This window comes from Populus alba, chromosome 3 (assembly GCF_005239225.2).
Source record: "Populus alba chromosome 3, ASM523922v2, whole genome shotgun sequence".
NCBI classification, from domain to species: domain Eukaryota; kingdom Viridiplantae; phylum Streptophyta; class Magnoliopsida; order Malpighiales; family Salicaceae; genus Populus; species Populus alba.
Window position 1 is genome coordinate 10,114,675 of NC_133286.1, and position 21,384 is coordinate 10,136,058.

At 33.1% G+C, this 21,384-nt stretch overlaps 2 protein-coding genes across 2 annotated transcripts; one reads left to right on the top strand and one right to left on the bottom strand.

Moving 5' to 3' along the window:
- Positions 1 to 346: 346 nt before the first annotated feature.
- Positions 347 to 9,143, top strand: LOC118038046 (phosphatidylserine decarboxylase proenzyme 2). Its single transcript, XM_035044316.2, has 20 exons — positions 347 to 859; positions 941 to 965; positions 1,080 to 1,139; positions 1,810 to 1,878; positions 2,352 to 2,444; positions 2,533 to 2,583; positions 3,212 to 3,295; positions 3,623 to 3,714; positions 4,098 to 4,253; positions 4,376 to 4,460; positions 5,138 to 5,249; positions 5,724 to 5,824; positions 6,527 to 6,574; positions 6,709 to 6,855; positions 7,128 to 7,223; positions 7,678 to 7,752; positions 7,853 to 7,945; positions 8,359 to 8,445; positions 8,537 to 8,587; positions 8,825 to 9,143. The coding sequence occupies exons 1-20, from the start codon at positions 528 to 530 to the stop codon at positions 8,948 to 8,950; spliced, it is 1,983 nt and encodes a 660-aa protein (XP_034900207.1). The 5' UTR covers positions 347 to 527; the 3' UTR covers positions 8,951 to 9,143.
- Positions 9,144 to 17,244: 8,101 nt separating this feature from the next.
- LOC118037908 (uncharacterized) lies at positions 17,245 to 21,212 on the bottom strand. The gene is made up of 3 exons (XM_035044069.2): positions 21,028 to 21,212; positions 19,542 to 20,252; positions 17,245 to 17,848 (listed from the first exon to the last, which is right to left on the bottom strand). The coding sequence occupies exons 2-3, from the start codon at positions 20,250 to 20,252 to the stop codon at positions 17,567 to 17,569; spliced, it is 993 nt and encodes a 330-aa protein (XP_034899960.1). The 5' UTR covers positions 21,028 to 21,212; the 3' UTR covers positions 17,245 to 17,566.
- Between the last annotated feature and the right edge of the window lie 172 nt (positions 21,213 to 21,384).

The following is a 21,384-nucleotide window of genomic DNA, read 5'->3' on the forward strand; positions in this document are numbered from 1 at the left end:
GCGGTATTTTGAAGTCAAAAACATTTTGATATATGACGCATTAACTTTTTTCTTTTCTTTTTTGGTTCCGTAAATATTTTTCTACAATGGTTCAGGCATTTAAATGGTAAATCATGTGTATTTATTTATTTATTATTTATTATTATACACCCTTCTGCGAATCTTTCTTTACAGCTTAAAGTCTAAACGCGCTCTCTAATTACTTTATTATTGTTAATTAAACAAAATTATTATATATAATTACTTTATAAGATGCATAAAAACCCAACGCCTAACTTTTCAGACCTGTAGGAGTTTTTTATATATATAAAACCGATTTAAAATGAATTATTGTGGTTTGACCGCTGGCTGGACCAGTCCGCGCCATCACCCACTCCGCTAAGACCGAATTGTCATGACCTGAATCTATAATTAAGTTAGACTCTTCTTCCTCCCGATTTATTTATTTGTTACGTTACATTAAACAACCGAGAGAAACTGATCGGACGGAGCCTGAGAACAGAAAAACTGGAAAGGAAGGGAGAAGAATGGGTCATGGAAGCTCTAAGGAATTGCCTGCTACGGAATCTACTAATAGCGAAGGAGGTTCGACTCGCTTCTCTCGAATGAAACAGAAACTTCACTTACACAGCAAGGATCAACATCATCCTCATCTCCGTCGTATATTCCGTCGCATTTCTGTTTCACGAGGGAATGGAAGCTCCTCCTCCTCCACTTCCGCTCTCAAACTCGTCTCCGCTGAGGATTTTGCTGGAATTGCTCTCCTCACTCTAATTAGCGCTGACATGCAATTCAAAGACAGGTGGCTCGCTTGTGTTTCCCTTGGCGAACAGACTTTCCGCACCAATATTTCTCACCAGTTAACTCCATCTCTCGTCTTTCCTTCCTTGCCTGCTTTCTTGTTGTTTGTTGTTTTTAATTTATTTCTTTTGCGTTTCAGGACCCACAAACCTGTTTGGAACTCGGTCACCTACTCTCATTATCTTCTTCTTCTTCTTCCATTTTTTTTTTTTTACCTATAATCAAATATACAATTTAGAAATCAGCAATAAAGATTGACATTATATTTTGTCATGCAGGAAAAGAAGCTTATGTTAGAGAAAAATGGGCCTCATCTTGCCAGGATTTCTGTTTTTGAGGTCAGCAATTACCTTACTTTCGACCCATCTATTGCTTCCCTTTATTTTTACATCACATGCCCTTGCTTGCTTGGATTAAAGTCTTTTCATTTCTTAGGACCGGCCTATTTGAAAGTCACAAGTCTTGGCTATGAAAACTGGCTACATTGCAAACTATTTCTCACTCGTTTAATGTTCCGATTACCGAAAGAACAAGTCCAGGACCGGCCATTTTCAATGTGATTTTACCATTTTTCTTTAGTCACAAAACTCACCTACATGGTGAATAATTGGGTTTGGTAGACAGCCATGAGGTGCTGTACAATAACAGTATAATCTACGCTGCTAATGTCTTTTCCTATTCAATTTTGGGCACAATGCTTTCTCTCACACAAGAAGTCTCTTGCCTGACATACTTTCTATACAAATCACTAGCAAGCTGTGAAAGGTCATTTCCTATTCTTTCCGTACTGGAAAACCTGCAACACGTTAAATGACACAAGTATTACTGCAATCTGGTTGTCTGTGGTCACATTCTGGCTTCAGCTATGAATTTATGTTATCAAAATCTCACATCATTTAATGACGTGGATTGCTTTTTTCTGATTATTCTCTTATTTAAAAGTGTTTCTTTTCTTTTCTTTGGTTGTTTTGCTATGGTGGTCACCTAATTTCTCATATAATGATGCAGACCAATAGAGTATCGAAGAACAAACTTGTTGGATATTGTGAGATTGATCTACTTGAATTTCTAGCACAGGTAAACAACTTGATCATTGAATGACTGCTCACTGCAAATATGTTAAAATCATTAGCATATATGCTAAAAGTATCGCTGTTCTTATCCTGTCAAGCGTTAGACAAAAAAAAAAGAAAAAGGCCCTCACTTTGATTCATTTATCTACAAGGCAATTTAGATGATTTTGAACTTTGGTGGAAAAATGTTACGATTTGTTAGTCTTTTGTTACTCATTTTGCCTTATTCTATATGATTTTTAAATTGATTTTCTACAGTCTTTTGCATCTTAAACTGTCCTAAATTTTTTCCTTATTGGTTTCTTTTCTTGTGGACATCTTTCATATCATCTTTTCTGGTGATCCTCATTTCAATTTAGCAAATCTAGGTTAACTTATGAGTTTCTGTTCACAAAATGTCAATGTCTTTTTTTTTTTTTTTTTTTTTTTTTTAACATTTGTTATTCTTACCCCGACACAAATACTATTTCGTTGCAGGATTCAGATTCTGACTTTGAAGTGTTTGAACTTTTTGACCCAGCATCAGCTGGTAAAGTTGTCGGCAGAATTTCTCTCTCGTGTTCTGTTGAGGTCCGCAGTATGCAATTTACACTACCATTGAATAGTGAGACTTGAGAATGTGCTGATAATCTACAACATTATCTGAAATTATTGACAGGATCCAATTGAAACAGAGAAAAATTTTGCAAGACGCATCTTAGGAATTGTGGTATGTTTGCATAATCCTTCATTCTCTTTCCATATTGTTGGACATGCAATCAGTTTTCAAAGTGCTGGTGCATGCCAAGTCTCGCTGGCTGTTTTGAGATTTGCACCTGATTGGAAAGAAAGATAGTCTAGTCACCTCAAACTCCATGTTCCCTTTCATTTTTTGTTTGTTTCAAAAAGTGGTATCTTATTCTATCCCTAAAAGGAGGAAAAACATCACGTAAACTATTATTTCTGGTTTAGTAAGTTCAGTTTTTATCAAAATCAACCTCTCATAATTACTAACTAGTAAAAACATTAAAACTGTTGACATTTGCTTCACTGCCACCACAAATTGTGGAACAGGTGCGAACATGGCCTGTATTAAATGACCACAACACTTGGCCTTCTTGAATTGGCTTGTGATTTACATGTACTTGTTTTTCTCATGGAACCAGACATATAGGTATGGAATAAGCTATTTTAGCATTTCAAATTCATTATACTTCATGTTCCAGAAGTTTGTCACACGTAAGACTATCGGTCTATAGCAATGTCTCCTGTATAATCCATGCTAATAAATCACTAGTATTTCACTAACTTTACAACACGATTGGTGGTGAGTTTCTGTGACCTTATGCTGTGTACAGGATTACAATGAAGATGGGCAGCTTTCTTTCTCTGAGTTCTCTGACTTAATTAAGGCTTTTGGCAATCAAGTGGCAGATAAGAAGGTTTGACCATTAAGTTATGTTCTTTTCTTAGTTCTTTGCATGCATTTCATATTTTGTTCTGTCCTAAATTCTGAATATTCTAGACATATGAGTTAGGTTGGAGATCTGTTTTGGATTTGGGGTGAGAATGGGTATTATAAAATGACGCTTTGACCTTTTTATTTGAAGTTTGGGATTCTAAAACTCATCAATATACATTTTATAATTCCATTTCTGTGTGTCTTGTGGGATTAGGTTTTAGGATTTAAATTCAGAAAGTTATCCTAATCATCGAGTGCCTATCCTATATGCTTAACTTGCTTAACTTTGAACATGTTTTCTTACTAGAAAGAGGAGCTTTTTAAAGTTGCTGACAAGAATGGTGATGGTGTTGTAAGCATGGATGAGTTGGCTGAACTTCTTGCCATTCAACAAGAAAAGTAATGATCCTCTATATTTAATGGCAGTAAGCTTGAATCATGTATTTATTATATTCTGCTACCTACATGATTGATCTGCTATTATACGCAGAAACAATGTTTCTTGTATAGCTTGCTAAAGGTTGAAATGTTATTTGTTTTTTCCTTTCCTGCTTTTGTGGACCATCTTCTGTGGATCTTTTAGTTTGGATGTATATTCTGTAGCTTGCTTGTGAATGTCTTGCAACTATGATCACAACTTTTCTCATAATCCCAAATGTTTATTTCCCAATACTATATGTGGGGAATGCTATAAATTTGCAGTTTTCTTGACCCTGACTGTTCAATATGTAAGTTACTTTTCTGGTACATGCCTTGATCTCTCTGTATTTCCTGTTTTGCAGTGTGCCTCTTATAAATTGCTGCCCTGTTTGTGGCGAGGTTCTTGAAGTTTCTGATAAGCTAAATACCCTGGTCCATTTGAGTCTTTGTTTTGACGAGGGAACGGGAAATCAAGTTATGACAGGTGGATTTCTGACTGATAAACAGGCTTCTTATGGGTATGAACTTTAGCAGTGTCAACTTTATGAATTCTATCTCATTATGTGGTCTCTCCTATTTTGATGGTTATATTTCTTTAAATCACGTTTGAGATGCCTGATTTAAGTTTATATTTTGACAGGTGGATGTTTAAACTGAGTGAATGGGCTCATTTTTCATCATATGATGTTGGTTTGAACTCTGGCTCAAGTGCTTCACATATTCTGGTATCCTTTCCTCATGGACATTTTTAAGAATGGTTAATATTTATTTTCAGCTTCTGTGATCTGGGGTTTGTTCACGTCAAAGATGTGAATTTGGCGCTATGTGAAAGTCTTGTTTCTGTCAGCATTTTTAGTTAATTTATTTATGATAGTAGTTATCAGCCTCAAGGTGCCAACAAAATGTTTCAACAACTACCACATTACAAAATGTTTAAATTAATGAAACTAACAGATCCCTAGCTCCTCTGAGTTGTCCCTTTTTTTATTTGTTGTGGTTAAGTCCAAACAAATTCTCTAGATTGCAAGAGTCACTATTTTTTCATCATTTAATTGTTAAAAAGATGAAAAATATTCTTGCCATAGGGCATTATAGGAAATCCGTTCTCAACATCCTCATGGAATCTTGTGGTTGAATGATACTAAGCAGGTGGATGGGTAGACGGTTCATTTCTTAAAGACATTCTATTACTTTTCTATAATTGCTTGAAATTTATACAGAACATGATCCAGCAATTACGTATGTTTTGCTGAAGTTCTTGAACTGTGTTGCTGAAGGTGCCCCATTAAAATTGTTTTGTGCATTTCCATACAACTCTTGAGTATTTGTAAATGTCATTGACCTATATTTGGAACTAAGATCTCATGAATGCAAGCTTTCAGCTAATAGCTTAATGCTTTAGGTATTTGATAGGAAGACAAAGAGGCTAGTGGAGGAGTTAATTGATAAAAAGATTGTTCTGTCAATGAGAGCAATTTATCAGTCAAAGATAGGACTGGGCCTTATGGACAAAGGTACGACTTAATTTGTGTGAATGAAAACAAAGTACATTTTGAAAAGAATTAGCTAGTTTATAGATTTTTTCATTTTTAGTTCACCAATAGTCTTGGCCTTATGGTTTATCTCTCTCTCTCCCGACATAGATTTGTTCATGGGATGAACTGTCCAATTCGCCTGCCTTGGCCTTAGATTTTGAGTCTGTTAGCCTGGCCTGGAAATTAGGCTTGTTCCATAGACGCTTTAAGGGCATGCAATGACCTCTAAATGCATCCTGCTGAGGTTCAGCTATTAATCTTGGTCCAATCCTCCTTGTCACTTTTCAGATCCCCCCCCATCTACTTCATCCACCTCACTATTCTAATTGGTTAAGATTGCTGTTGGTTCTATGCATTTTAAATTTATACAAGAGTTATTGGAAGTATTATTTGAAAAAACAATGCTTTTATTATTATCGTCCTGCATTATTTGGTTGACTTACCTGGATGCAGGAGCAAAAGAAATCTTGCAAAGCATCTCTGAGAAGCAGGGAAGGGAAATGAACACTATAGAATCTGCTAGAGACATTCCTAAGTTTGTTGAATTTTTCAAGGTATGATTATCTTGCTGGACAAACAAAGAATTCTTTAAATTTTTTCGCCTCATGATTATCGGGTCTAAGACTAGCTGTGGCTGATTATATGTTACAGATTTCTGTGTTTAAACTGTATCTGATGTCGTAAAATAACTGTTTATGAAGTTGTAAGATTTATTGATTGTTATAAGGAATTATAAAATCTCACCTCAAAAAAACATAGTATTGGTTTCTCTGTTGACTAGGTATTATAGAACATTTTGTACTTTGATTACCTTGTTTTAATACCAAAACCAAGTGAACAAAGAGGTGGAAAACTCACGACAATAATAGTATTAGCTGCTGCAAAAATTTTCAGCATGCTCTCCTTTGTTTGATTTATATTTTAATAAAGATTGTAAAATGTTATTTGGAGCTGTGGGATCTTCGTAATTAGACTGATTTATCAATGAATTAAATGCCATAACTGAAAAATGAATGAGCTTTGATTCCCTTCAATTTCATAAGTCCTTTGCATCAAGCTGTTTGTTCATGTTTTGGTCTCCTCATATTATTGTGTCTAAACTTGCCTACCAAGAAAAACTCTCAGCACAACATTTGTTACCATAAAAAAAGAAAACCGTTTTAGACTGGCTTCCAGCTCATTCTTAAAATATGGATATTTACATGCTAATTCTGTCACACTGCTTGTATATGATAAATGTAACTATGATTTTGTAGGATCAAATAAATTTGGCTGAAATCAAGTACCCTTTAGAACATTTTAAGGTAAGCAAGCATTGATTTTTTGTGATAAAATTAAACAGAGGCATCAGATTTCTGAATCTTGCCAGGAATCTTAACAAGTTTTTGTTTTTTAATGGTTCATAATCACATGAGGTTTGGATTTCTTCCATTTTCAGACATTCAATGAGTTCTTCATAAGAGAATTAAAGCCTGGTGCAAGAACAATTGCTTCCGTGGAACACGATGATGTTGCCACATGTGCAGCTGATTGCCGTTTAATGGCTTTTAAGTCTGTAGAAGACAGTCTAAGATTTTGGATCAAGGTATTTCTACCTCTTTCTCTTAAATGCTAGTTTTTCCACCGTCAATCCCACTCTCATAATCCTTAGTTGAACACAGTATGCTTGTGTCTGAAAGTGTGTTCTAATGGAATAATGAATGAGTAGATAGATAACTTGTTTCTGGTGAAGAGAGCTAGTCATATTGACAATGAGTAAATTGTTTTATTTAAATATTTTTCTGTTATTTACTACTGGTCATTGGATTCGCTTGTTTAACAACAGTTCATTGCTGGTATCATTTTTGTAATTTATAGGGCCGCAAATTTTCTATACAAGGGCTTCTGGGAAACGAAATATACTCAAGTGCATTTGCTGATGGTACCTTGGTCATATTTCGATTGGCACCACAGGTACTTCGTACAAAATCCTTGTAGTAATTTGCAATGTAAGTTTTGGAAAAGTAAGAGATTCAAGTGCCTTTTCGGTCCAATGATTCTTCTTCTGAGGTGGCATTGTTTGCCTGTTGTTGAAGCCAAGAAAGATGAATAAATAAATAAATAAGAAGAGACAATTTAAGAAGAGACCTCAAGTCCAGTTCTGTATTCATAGTTTGAATGCTAAGGGTGATGTATTTGGAAATTCATCTATGAAAAGAAAAGTTCTTGTTGACAGAACAATAGACCAGCAAAGGGAGAGCTATGTTGCCAATTTCTTACCTTGGTTTTGTCCTTGCATCTAAAAGAAACTTTTAGATCCTTCTGCTTCAATTCTTTCATACTGACTTCTCTCATTCCGACAAATCTTGAATTTCAAGAAGCTTTTTTATCTGAGTTCTTCATTTTATTTTCCTTTTGATTGCTGCAGGATTATCACCGTTTTCATTCTCCAGTTTCTGGAACCATCGACAAGTTTGTAAAAATACCTGGGTGTTTATATACAGTACGTGTAGATATATAACCAAAGGACTTTTTTTTTTAGTATTTGTAATCGTTTCTTTTATATGTTATTGCCCCCTTACGTCTCTCATTCTTTTTTGCAGGTTAATCCCATTGCTGTCAACAGCAAGTATTGTAATGTTTTCACTCAGAATAAGAGGGAAGTTTCGATTATTTCTACTGCACATTTTGGAAAGGTATATTATCACAATCATCGGACTTTACAAATTTGAACATTGATTTTGTTGCTGTTTAGTTTGTACTTGAAAATACATGTAGGCAATCTGCAGGAAATGTTTCTCTATATTCATTTTCCAAACAAGATCAAATTTGGACAGAACAATACGTGCCAGAAGATTAATGAATCTATCCTTACCCTCTCTGTGTTTGTGCTTGGTTGCGTTTTTCAATATAGAAGATGCCCTTTGTTCTGTTTATTTTAAACTTCTATTTGAGATAACTTTACGCCGAGCTGCTCAAGAGTAATGCAAGAGTAACTGAAGAGAGCTGTCCTTGTATTCCTAGGATGGATTAACTGGCCTGTTTAGTTTCAACTAGCAGTTATTGCATTTTAAGAGGTTTTTTATTTCTTTTTTCTTTTTGGCTGCAGGTGGCATTTGTTGCAATAGGAGCAACTATGGTTGGCAGCATCACCTTCTCGAAGAAGGCTGGTGACCATGTCAAGAAAGGAGATGAGGTGAGCAATCTCTAATACCACGTTTTGCATATTGTTTGCCTCTAAATATAAGAGGGTGGTGTGTAATTGGTAGCTTGCACTGAATCCACAGTTAGGGTACTTCTCATTTGGTGGAAGCACAGTGATTTGCGTCTTTGAAAAGGTTAGTGCTATGTAGAACTGCTTTTCAGATTCTGGCTATTTCAGTCAAAACATCAGTATTTTCCCTCTCGAGTATCTACAAAAGTTGCATGCAACTTACAAAACAAAACCCATAATTCTATCATATCAGTAACTGGCACACCATAATGTTCAAACTTTGACAATGCATTGCTAAACAAAATATGTGATTTTGTATCAAAATGCATGATCAACAACTTGATCTTGGGGTTATTTGCAGGACGTGATTAAAATAGACGAGGACCTCTTAGCAAATAGTGCCAGGTCACTTGAGACCTTGGTTACTGTTGGAATGAGCTTGGGTGTTGCAACTAAGAAACAAACAAAAGTTGGTATGCCAACTTAGCAAATAGTAGAAGAATGAGAGAGCTCATGATTTGGTATCATTTTGGATCTTGCAGTGTCTGATATTCATTGTAAATGTTTCCGGAAGATGGAAATGGTTGGAATCTTGGTGTAGATGGTGTTGTAGTCTTGTCATTCAGATTGATTTAAATGGTTGAAACATTGAAACATGGAAGGAGTAACTAATTCACCTCTATGTCGTGATTGTTTCTACATTTTTTTTTTTTTGAAAGAATGCTTTAAAAAATTATTTTTTTATTTTAAAAAATCATATCAGTAACTGGCACACCATAACTAATTCACCTCTACACTTGATGCCATCTTGAGAATACAAGAGATTTCATGGCAAAGATCTTCAAAATACATCCACACATATTTATCGAATGATTGTAGTGCTAAATGGTTTTTTTCTCATAAGTTTGCTTCATTAAATTATATAGTTTATATGTACCAAATGTTTCGTCAAAAGCTATGCATAGGATTTGTTTGTTTTCGTGTCACGGTATGTGTTTGGCTCTTTAATCTCAAGACTCGACGACCAACTTGTTTTCTGAGGACTAGCAATGTCACAGGGTTAAAATCTGTTAAGGGATAAGCTAGCAAAGAGTATTGTTGGATAGTAGCTACGAGGTGGCAACTTGCGTGATAGTAATGAAAATCAACAGAGTATGTGTGCAGCAGCACATAGCAGCTAGCACAGCAGTATGCTGACAAGAATTGAGACGCAACAATATGCTGACGAGAATTGAGACTTGGACGAGAATTGTCCAAGGCTTGATGAAATAGTGCTGGGATGACATAATAGGAAAGTGAAGAATTCGACAGCACTGATAAGATCGGCAGTGTCGATGGAATTCGGCAACGTCAACACAATCGGCAACTGGGGCTGACAATAACTTAGAAAGCGGACGGTTCAAGGCATGTGAGCCAGTTACGCTGGCAGCATATGTGCTGGCAGTGGGCAGTTGACTTGTGGGAGAACATACCAATGCAGTTGTAGCAGTTCTAGGAGCAATTATTGGCAGTTAAGGCAGTTTCTTATATGGGAAAAAAAGTGGCTAGAACATGGGATAAAGGATGCTCTAGCTGTGCAAGAAGTTAGAGGCAATTTATACTTGTAACTTCCATTATCTTGTAAATAGATAGGCTGTAAAATGTGTAGCATGCAAAATAGAAATGGGCATAGCACACAAGAAAGACTTTGTGTAATCCTTTAGTTGAGTTAATGAAAAAGGTTGGGGCTTGATCTTGTAATCTGCTATGTTGTTTATTATATTCATATTCATTAATGTTATTTCGCTTGCTTGTGACATTGAAAGAGTGTGGGGATCTCTTGGGTTTGTTGGACAAACTAGTCGTAGGCAAAACACGAGTGAATCAATGAGAGAAAGGCTGAATCTAGCAGGACTAGACTGCTGCACGAGGTCTGTTTTCGAGAGTGAAAAATTGACCCCGTGACAAGCAACCTCTTTCAAAAAGAACACATATTTAGCACTCGAGTCTCAAATTATCCCAACATGACAACCCTTACATGCCTGTCTTTTTTAGTCTCTTATTGTTAACATAATTCCCTATTGGTCACAAGAACTAAAAACTTTTGTCTTCGATCTAGGTTTTTATTTTTTTTTAATTTTGTTTTTCAAAAACATTTTTTAAAAAAATTAATTTTTTATTTTTTATTTAAAATTAATATTTTTTAGTATTTTCAAATCATTTTAATGTAGTGATATCAAAAATATTTTTTTAAAAAAAAAAAAAATCAGTACCCAGTCAAAAATACAAAATTAGGTTTGCAAGGAATAAGATTTTTCTCGAGAGTAGTCTTTTCGAGGAGGAACTTCTAGTGATGTTCATACTCTTACAACTCATCCTTCACCAAACTACTCTTGAACCCTTCTTTTTATGGCTAGCACTCTTGACATCTGAGGGTAGAAATCACCCCTCGATTTTTCTTCCAAAATTCTAGTAAACAAACTGCAACATCTCCTAAATTTAACACAACACAAAATGGCACCAGCCCATGTCTAAATTCAAACTAGAATCGTTCGCAAAATCATACAAACTCACGTATATATGGAATACAACATGCAACTCGCCATGACATTTAGATGTCGCACTCACCACAAAAATCACTGTGCTCATAAATATGATGGCTTACAAATGCCATGGAAGCGAGAAAAAAAAGAACGTTGAACTGAAATTTTTTTTTTTTTTTTATTAATGTGGTTATTCGGATTAGCTTGCGTGTATTTCGATTAATTCCATGGATTCTGAATTTAACGACCATGAAAACCTCTAATATTCTTGAAATTTATGAGACTCGAACTAATAACCATTTAAAAATTAAATTTAGAACCTGACCAGTTAAGATATACTCTTTAGAATTACTTAAAATTCTTTTTGTAGAAATGGAATTGTTGATTTTCTCCTTCAGGCATAAAGCTAATGTATAGCTTGCATGGCCAATGAGTGTGATTTTGACTGCAGATGTAAATATAATTTGTTGGTCATTCTAATGAAATGATTGTTGATAATTACTCTTAACCTAGAAATTTAATTACTCATCTTCTTTAAGTTCCTCACCAGCTAGCTCCCTGTTGAATATTATTACTACACATGAAATCGATCATTACGTGTTACTTCTTCTCTATGTTTCGTTTCTAACACATTCATGAACCTAACTTATCCAACCTAGTACAGGTTGTGCTCAGTTCAGCTGGCATCTCGTCGTCCATAACCATGCCTAGGATTCACATATTATGGTCATTTGAGCCACCGACCAACCGGCCAGCAGATTAAACTAAAATAATTTACAAGTGGCTAGCTTGTTTATATATATATACCAGCGACCTTGACATGTGATGGAAGACCATTCAACGACCAATTAGTGCCAATGACTATATTGCCAGGGAATAAATAATATTTCTTTGAAGGTCAGTAACTCCAGCTTCTTGTTATGCTTTAAGCTAAACTCTTGAAAACTTATAGGATTAAGATGATTCAAATAAATTATAGATGAATATAAATTAATTTTAAATCATTTTTGTTTTTATTAGATTTAATTCTTGATTTATAGTGATTAATTAAAAGTTTATAATGAAAAGAATTAATTTGTATTAATTCTTGAACCCTTTAGCTTTCTAAATTCATTGTAAAAGGGGATGAAAAAAAAGTTTTAAATTTGAATTTTTCAGATCCTTATACTCTTTCCCTCACCTCATTTTTTATGTTTTTCTTCTTCTTTTTATGTTTTGATTTTCATTCCAAATCTAGAGTTTAGGTTCATCTTATTAAGAGATATTTGAGTTACATAATATTTGATTCAAAGATCTTATTTAAAAATGTATCTAAATTAAGGTGATGTTGTTGGAATATTGGGAGGTATATTACAAACATTCTAGTTGCACAAGTAATGGGCAATAAAATCTTAAGGATAAAAGATTCATTATTGACAACAATATGCTAGGATTTTTAATTTTGTATCAATTGCAAGTTTGAATATATATTTAATTTACATGCTAGTATTTTATTATTATTTTTGTGTTGAAAGCATGTTTTTCATCGGTTATGCTTTTACATGCTTATAGTTTAAACATGTATAAATTCTAGATATTTGTTAGACATCTTTTGTTTAGCATATCTTTTTTATTATAAACTAAATATCTTCGCTTGCTAGTATAATATATATTTACAAAATTTGATTTACAATCTTAAGGCTTTACTTTTTATATATATTAGACTTTGTTTAGTTTATTTTGTAAGAAAAAAATAATGAAAATAATAATATAGATTAATTGTCAAAGAGGTTTGTAGCATCCTTAAAATTTAAGTTATTATTTAACTTCATTTTAAGTTACTATATTCTCACATATAGATTGAATTTTAATTTTATATGCTTTAATCGATAACCTTTTGGTTTATTATGATTTGTTTTTTATTAATGTAGAAGGTTGTTGTATATGTTTGTTTTAAAGTTATAGTTTATCTTTTAAGATTGTTTTTCATGCAAGTTGGATGTTTTGATACATGTTATATATCTTATTGATTTACATTTTCCAATAAATGAATAATTTATTTATGATAACTCATGCTATCTTGCTTATACTCTTTAAGATTAGCATCAAAGTTATCTAGTCGATTTTATTCACAGATACGTTATTTGTACCTAGTTTAAATATTTTTATCTAAAAAGTTGCTTTATTACAAGTATTTATGTTATTACTTGCTTATTATGGAGCCAAAATATTTATTTATAAATATTATTGGCTATTATTTTTTTAGAGATCTATGTCTTCTACTCTCTTTACTCAAGATTCGGTTGAGCCAACCAATGTTGCTTCAACAAGTACTATTTCGGTAGTGAGAATTCCAATATCATTTTCTGTGGTACATGATGAGAAACCTAAAAAGTTACATAGATTAAACTTTAAGAAGTGACAACAAAACATATTATTTTATCAAACCATCTTGAACTCGACAAGGTTCTTGATCGAGGAAGCGTCAAAATCATCAGAAAATGAATCTGACCCTACTGCTATGTTGGTTGTGGATGCATGGAATCATGCTAATTTTGTGTACAAGAACTACATCTTAAATGGGTTGAACAATACATTATATAATGTGTATGGTTTAATCAAGAGTGCAAAATCACTATGAGAAGCTTTAGACAAAAAAGTACAAAACTGAAGATGTCGGTATAAAGAGATTCATAGTCAATAAATTTCTAGATTTCAAAATGGTTGATTTAAAGATCGTAATGAGCCAAGTTTGAGAGTTTCAACTCATCTTACATTATATACATGTTGAAGGTATTTCTCTAAGTGAGTCTTTTCAAGTGATTATAATAATTGAAAAATTATCATCATCTTGGAAAGATAATCACCTCACTAATGAAGTTTTCAAAAATAAACTTGTTTTATGTTGTTTATGAAGGCAACCTTATCAACAATCCTGAATAGTGGTAAGTTGACATTGGCACTACAAGATATGTATGTGTCGAGAAGAGGATGTTTTCCATTAAAAAAAATGGATGGAGAAAACCTATACATGAAAAACTTATCAACCTTCAAAGTATTGAGTGTTAGAAAGGTCATATTGAAGATGATCTCTGAAAAGCTTGTTACCCTCAACAATGTATTGCATGTTGCTAACATTAGAAAGAACTTATTGTATGGCTAATTATTGAGTAAAAAGATAAAGGTAAAAAATAATGATAAAGGGAGAGAATACAAAGCACTATTTGGTGAATTTTATTTCTAAAATGGTTTTACTTACCAAACTATTATTCTTTATTCACCGTAATAAAATGACATTACAAACAAGAACCAAACGTTAAAAGAAATGATGAATGTGATGTTGAAAAGTTCAGGAGTGCCTTAGAACCTGTGAAGGGGAGACAATTCTAACATTTAATTATATACTTAATAAAATACCCCATAAAAAGTTAGAAAGTACACCATATGAATTGTGGAAATGTAGAAGACCTTCTTACAGAAATGTATATAATAGTAGTGCATATTGATTTCTTATACACTAATAAAATATTGAGGATATTCACCCTAATACTATTATGAAATCAAGAAATACAACATTTTTTGAAGATGTGTTTCCATGGAAGAAAGCACAAGAAAATTGTTCACTTAAGAGAACAAGTAAGGTTAACTCAAGTAATCTTATCAATTAAAAGATGATGAAGTCAAGCTTAGAAAGAGTAAAAAAAGAAAAATGACCAAAACATTTGGTTTTGATTTTTTAACATACTTGTTAGAAAATAAACCTTAAACCCCCCCTCCAACAATGTCTAGAAGCTTCTTATTGAAATAAGATGGTCAATAATAAAATTTAATCCATTATGAATAATTATACATGAGAATTAGGGATCTTTCTTGTATAAGTAAAACCTTAGGTCATAAGTAAATCTTCAAAAAAAAAAAAAAATGAAAGCTAATGATATTGTTGATAAATATAAAGCTAGACTTGTTGTTAGGGGTTTTAGACAAAACACCAATTGACATAAGTATATATTTTTCCAAGAATAGAGGTAAAATAATAAACCAATTGGAATATTCTTGAATAATTAAAAGCCTAATGCACATTATAAACTACACAAGGCTTGATATTGCTTACTCGGTTAGTAAACTAAGTAGATTTATAAATAATCCAAGTATTACTCAGCAATACTAGAAGGGTATGGTGATTCTAATTAGATATCTAACACTAAGGATTCGAAATCCACAAATGAAGATATCTTCATACTTGATGGAGCGATTGTGTCATAGAAATCCTTCAAACAAATATATATCACTAGATTCATGATGAAATTAAAGTTTATTACTCTTGATAAAGCTAGAGAGGAAGTTGAATGGATTTAAAATTTCTTAGAAGAAATTCCTAATTAGCCAAAACTAGTATCAACTATTTATGTCTATTGCGATAATCGGTTAACAATTGGAATGGCACAAAGTAGTATGTATAATGAGAAGTCTAGACATATACGTTGTAGACATAATATCATTAAACACTTGCTGTTGAATGAAATTATTTCCATTGACTATATAAAGTCAAAGAAAAATATTATGGATTCGCTAACTAAAGATTTGTTGAGAGAACTTGTGTATAATTCATCAAGAAGATTGAGCTTAAAGCCTTTAAAAGATGAAAGAGTGTAATGATGATAATCATACCTAGTTGATTAGAGATCCCAAGATTTAGATTCAAATAGAAAATTAAGTCATATAACATTCTTAGTAACACTATAAATTATTATTTTCTACTTATTCCTATGATGAAAATAAGTGTTAGCTGCATTATGATAAATGATAGGTTGAGCTCTTAATGATTTCTATATCTTGATAGACCAAGTGGAGTATATCAAAATACTTTTAATGAAAGATCATCTATATAAGTGAGAAATGTGGTTGTTTCTATGAGAATTTTGATAAATGTTGAATTTTTTAAAACACTCATGAATCTAAGAGTTATTCAAGGACAAAATAAACTTAATAACGAGAATCAAAGATACTATTGTCTTGATTTATGAGAAAGGTTGAATAACTCAAGACACCACATTCACTATTTAACCGAGTAAATCTAATAGTATTTCACTAAAGAAGGTTTAAAGTCAAAAGCTATCTATGATATAGTAATCTACCAAATTAGTATCATCAACAAATCTTTAAGTCACTTTCAAACCAATGAGATAGTTTCCCTTCATATAGGGGATTGTAAGAAATTTATTTTAATTAACATGATTTAAACAAATTATGGGTGAATGCAAAATTAATTTGAAAGAACCATCGTTTTTCCTACTTAAAGAATCCTTGATTTTTCTAGATTTAATTATAGAATTATGATGGCTAATCAAAAGTTAATAATAATAAGAATTAATTCTTATTAAGTATTTAACCTTTTATTTTTTAAAATTCACTATAAAAAGAAGGGTGAATGAAGAGTTTCTAACTTGAATTTTTATGATTTTTACACTCTTCCTTGCCTCATTGTGTTTTTCTTTTTCTTTTTATGCTTTAGTTTTCCTCTCAAATCTAGAGCTTAGGTTTATCATATTAAGATATATTTGAGTTACATAATATTTGGTTTAAAGACCTTATTTATAAGTGTATCTAAACCAATATGGTGTTATTAGGATTTTAGAAGGTATATTACAAATATCTTAGTTGCATAAGTGATGAGCAATCAAGTCTTAAGAACAAATAATTTATTCTTAACAAAAAAAAAAAAAGAATCATTATTATAAAATACTTCAACAAGTACCCTTCTTGTTTTAATTTAAATATAATTAATTTTATTATTAATATACATGTTAGGAATTGTTTTATATATATATCAATAGAAAATTTGAATATATGCTTAATATACATGTTAGTATTTTATTATTATTTTTGTGTTAAAAATATATTTGTTATTAGTTATATTTTTACATGCTTATATATAGTTTTAAATATATATAAATTCCAAGCTTTTGTTGGATATTTTTTGTTTAATAGGCTTTTATGATAATAAACTAAAGTACACACACTTTGATTTACATTTTTTGAACCTCGATTTAATTAGTGGGAAGCCATATGTGGGCATGCAACTATGAGGATGTAGTTCATCAAAGCAAAACAGTTAAAAAAAAAAAAATGAAAGGTAAGGTAAGTATATTTCCACATACCCCTTATAGGGCCTCACTTTGTTGAAATCTTAACTATTTATAGCTTCTATACAAATTCAGATGGGCAATGGCCAAATAAGCTGTGTTTAGAGCAAGGAAGTTTATTACAATGAAACGAAAGCAGACAAAAAGCCACAGCAATACTTTCAAATAATTACTACACAAATACACTGTTTGGTTTCTTCAGCAAGCATTCACTAAAGGATTTTTGTTTCTTGATTTTCTACTGGAGCTATGAAGGTATTTCTTTGACAAATATTCATTACAGTTCTATCTGATAATTTTCACTACCTGAAAAACAAACGGTGTAGGGGCCAATTTTCAACACATACATTCCCCAGGAATGGCAACAATATATGTATACCAAAATATTTTAACCTAAAGACTAGGTTTTCCATCAATGGAGATCCATGAAGAACAGAGTAGTCCTGTTCTCGATTTTATTTATGTACCTTTTTCTGCAGCTTGCGCCCACTTTATAGTTGAACGGGCTAATGCATCCATTGGATCAATACATTTCTTGAGAAGTGGATCATCCTCAGGCAAAACATCACGCATTTCTTCCGAAGCAAGGATGACTGTGTTCACTGCCCTCACAAGGAGAACTTGCAGTGCAATTCTCAGCAAATTCTGTGCGCCTTCCATGTCGTTCCTGTCTAAAGCTTCAATTGCAGGAATTATAGTGTGGTCCATGGTTGCTTTATCTGGAAGCACAACCTCAAATCCCTACATGCACAAAAAAAAGGTACCTCAAAATGAAACAGAACCAATGACGTGGATAAAATAGATAACATGTCTTTATCTAGTAACTGACAATGGTAAAAGAATATTCCTTCTAAGCAAAAATCTTTTGCAATCTAACAATCTAGGAAGCTTACACGGGATTTTACTCAAGTCACTTAGGACAGGAAAAGGAAAACATGGTGAAGATATCCACTTCTGTGAAACTAAGTAATTGAAACTGAGGTAATGCATGGAGCATTTGTGATCAACATACAGTAAGAAATGCACTTAATCTGTGCAGGAAGGACATGATCATGGGACTGTAATAACTAATAACAAAAGGCATTAGAACTTAAAGAAACTTAAAGAAATTGTATTTCGCCCAGGAATCATTGTTTGGTGTCGAAATATATTTCATCCCATTACTATCTACAATTCACACAAAGCAGCACCTTAATTAATTATCTAGGATAATAAATTAGAGAAAATGTAATTCAATCTGTTTCCTGACATAAAAAGGGAGAGTTTTTGTTGCATCTACTAATGCAGAATTGGCAACCATGGAACACACTATAATTCCTACAACTGAAGCATATTCAACGAAGTTGGAAATGCACACATATATGCATGTGTATGTGTGATACAACTGCATTTGATGTTTCTTGGTTAGGCTCATCAACAAAATATGACAAGGAAGAAAATGTATGTGATCCCAGAAATCAGAAGTAATAAAACAAAATAAAACAAATAAAACCGGCATCAACAATCCTAGCACAAGTTTCTATAAAGCTGATGAGAGCTTTCACAATTTGGGAATCAAACCAATATCAAAAGTAATTCTTGACCAATTTAATTTCCTCCTCTTCCTTGCATCCCAACGAAACACCCAGGATAGAGGTATCTAGAGACACTAAAAATGTTAAAAGCATGAAAGTCATTTATATAGGCACAGAAAGATGGGAACTACATCCTTACCAAATAATCATTGAGAGTAACATATTTCATTTGGAAATTATCATGACATTCCTACAATATTTCAGTCCATTCATTTTAATTGAATGCATAGAACCCCCAACATGAGCCCCGCAGGAGCAGCTGCACAAGTCACTGAGGGTAAATTACATGGCACGAGTAAAATGAGAACCAATACTTGTATTATTCTCAACAAAAAAATCTTAAAAGCATTATTCATTCAAAAAGAAGAAATGAAAACATGAATCCAACACTAAACAGAAAAAGGCAGTAATAGTCAACAAGGGTTATAATCAACATGCAACAGAATAACCATAGAAGAAGGGAAAAGAAAATCTCAATTCCATGTCATTAAGCAAATATTAAGGTGAAATTACATTAGATCACTTAAGACAGGCATCAGACAACTTCTGTTGAAGGGAGTGCATGTAAATGGTATGAAAGCTTCCTCAGTAACTTCAGACATACTTCCCTTCATGATTAAATATTTTAAAAAGGTTGGAACATATGGTGATTATTAGCATTTTTTATAAAAGGTAGAAGATCAGGACTCACACTTAATGAATTGAAAGACATGCATGATCAAGAAATAAAACCCAGATATATACTTTGCTTCTCAGAACGTTAGATTGAAATTACTGATTATTTAGACCACACCTAATTGGATTTGTAATGGGAGGATAATCTGATACATAAGAGAAAAGGAGCCCGGGAACGAAATTACCTCACTGTGCAATTTCTCCTGATAGAACCCTGCAGCCAAAGTTGCATTGGAGGCTAATAACCCAATCCGCAGAGGACTACCAGCTTCAAGTGGCTTCAGCTTAGCTTCCTTGAGCTCCCTTGCAACACACTCACCCATATGAAGGAATGGAACAGAACACCCCTTAGAAACCTCATCATGCCATGAATGCAAAATATGACAAGGCATTACTATGCACTGAACTCCTGATTTCTCAAGAAAAACCCTTTTATTCTGCAGATTCTCTGCAATTGCAGAATGATCCGATGGAGATTTTTCATTATGCCTGCTGGGAAAAGGACAAGAATTTCTCTCATGTGATAAAAGCTCCTTGTTCAATACTGGATCAGAGCAAAGAACGAAAGGGAAGCAATCTTTTCCTTCTTTTGAACTCCCATGGACTAGTTTTTTCAAGAAATTCAAAGCAGAATTCACTGATATACCTCCTATTATACCCACTGTATTTGCTTGACTAAGCAATGAATCAGAAGAATCCCTTCCTCTCAACCCAGAACCCTTCTTAGAATCAGGAAATTTACCACTCTCATCTGTGTGCAAGAGAATTGATGATGGGGGTATAGCTAGAACTGGTTGCAACCTTGACTTGTGGAGGGCTCTATGTGTATTTACATGACCCAATATATGACATGGGTTCAACGTGTGGAAAGGCATTGCCAAGCTCCCATCAAACATCTCCAACACAAGAAAAAAAAAAAAAAACAAGTTTATCAAAGTAACAAGATGGGATGAATTTAACTTCAATGGAGAAGAGTTGCAAAATTAAGTCTATTTTTTCACATGTGAACAAAAACTCAGAAAATAAAAAGAATTTTATTGAAATTTCTATACTTCACTTGATAACTACTTAATAAGTTCTCCATATACAATCTTCCTTAAATTTTTGCCTTCAGAAGGAAAACCAACATCCGAAAGAAGCAAATGATCAGAAGTTACCAAATTTCAGTCTTTGGACAACCACAATTTATATTTAAAAATCCAAGTTAGGAGCTTATAAGCAACAACCCACTTCCAAAACCTGCAAACCCTGTCAAAAGTAGCTACAAAAGACACAACCTCCTTCAGCAAAAGGCAAATTAGTGGGACTACCACCCATATTCTTCAGACACGAGAGAAAAACCCCAACTTCCCAAAACCAGAAATGTTCTTGAGGCAGATAAAAGGACCCAAAATGAAGATCGAAATCAAGAAAAGGCAAGTGGGACTTACAGGAGCAAGTAAAGACACTAAACCTCCAAATTTTCAAGGATTTTTTTCCCTTTTACCAATTAAAAAAAAAAGATGGACCCATCACTCATTGGCAGGTAACTGGCAAGTGGAGAGAAATCTTCAAGGCCTGTAAGTTTTCCCCAAATTTCACATTCCACACTGTATCTTGCTCTACTGTAACTACCGCCAGTTAAAACAAGAAAATCACTGAAAAATTACAGATACAAATGATGTTAGTTACCTTGTCTGGAAATCGCAACTTGAGTTCTCTTAACCTGCTGTGAAACGAGAATCCAGTTCATCTTGGTGTCGTCGATTAGGTGATTGGAGGAGTAGCTTAAACTGTCGAACTGTATGCTTAAGTACTTCATTCATGCAATCCAAGTAACTATTAGGTTAGCGGAATGTTTATTTCTCACCAACAATTCTTTTTTTATCTTTTTCTTTAATCGCATCATAATGTGATTCGCTCTATTGCTATTCAATTTACCCTTTTTTATATATAATTTAAAGAACTTGGTTTGATGATTAAAAGGGTATGTTTTTATTTTTTATTTTTTGGATTTAAATTTTTAGAATCAACATCAATCAATCTTAT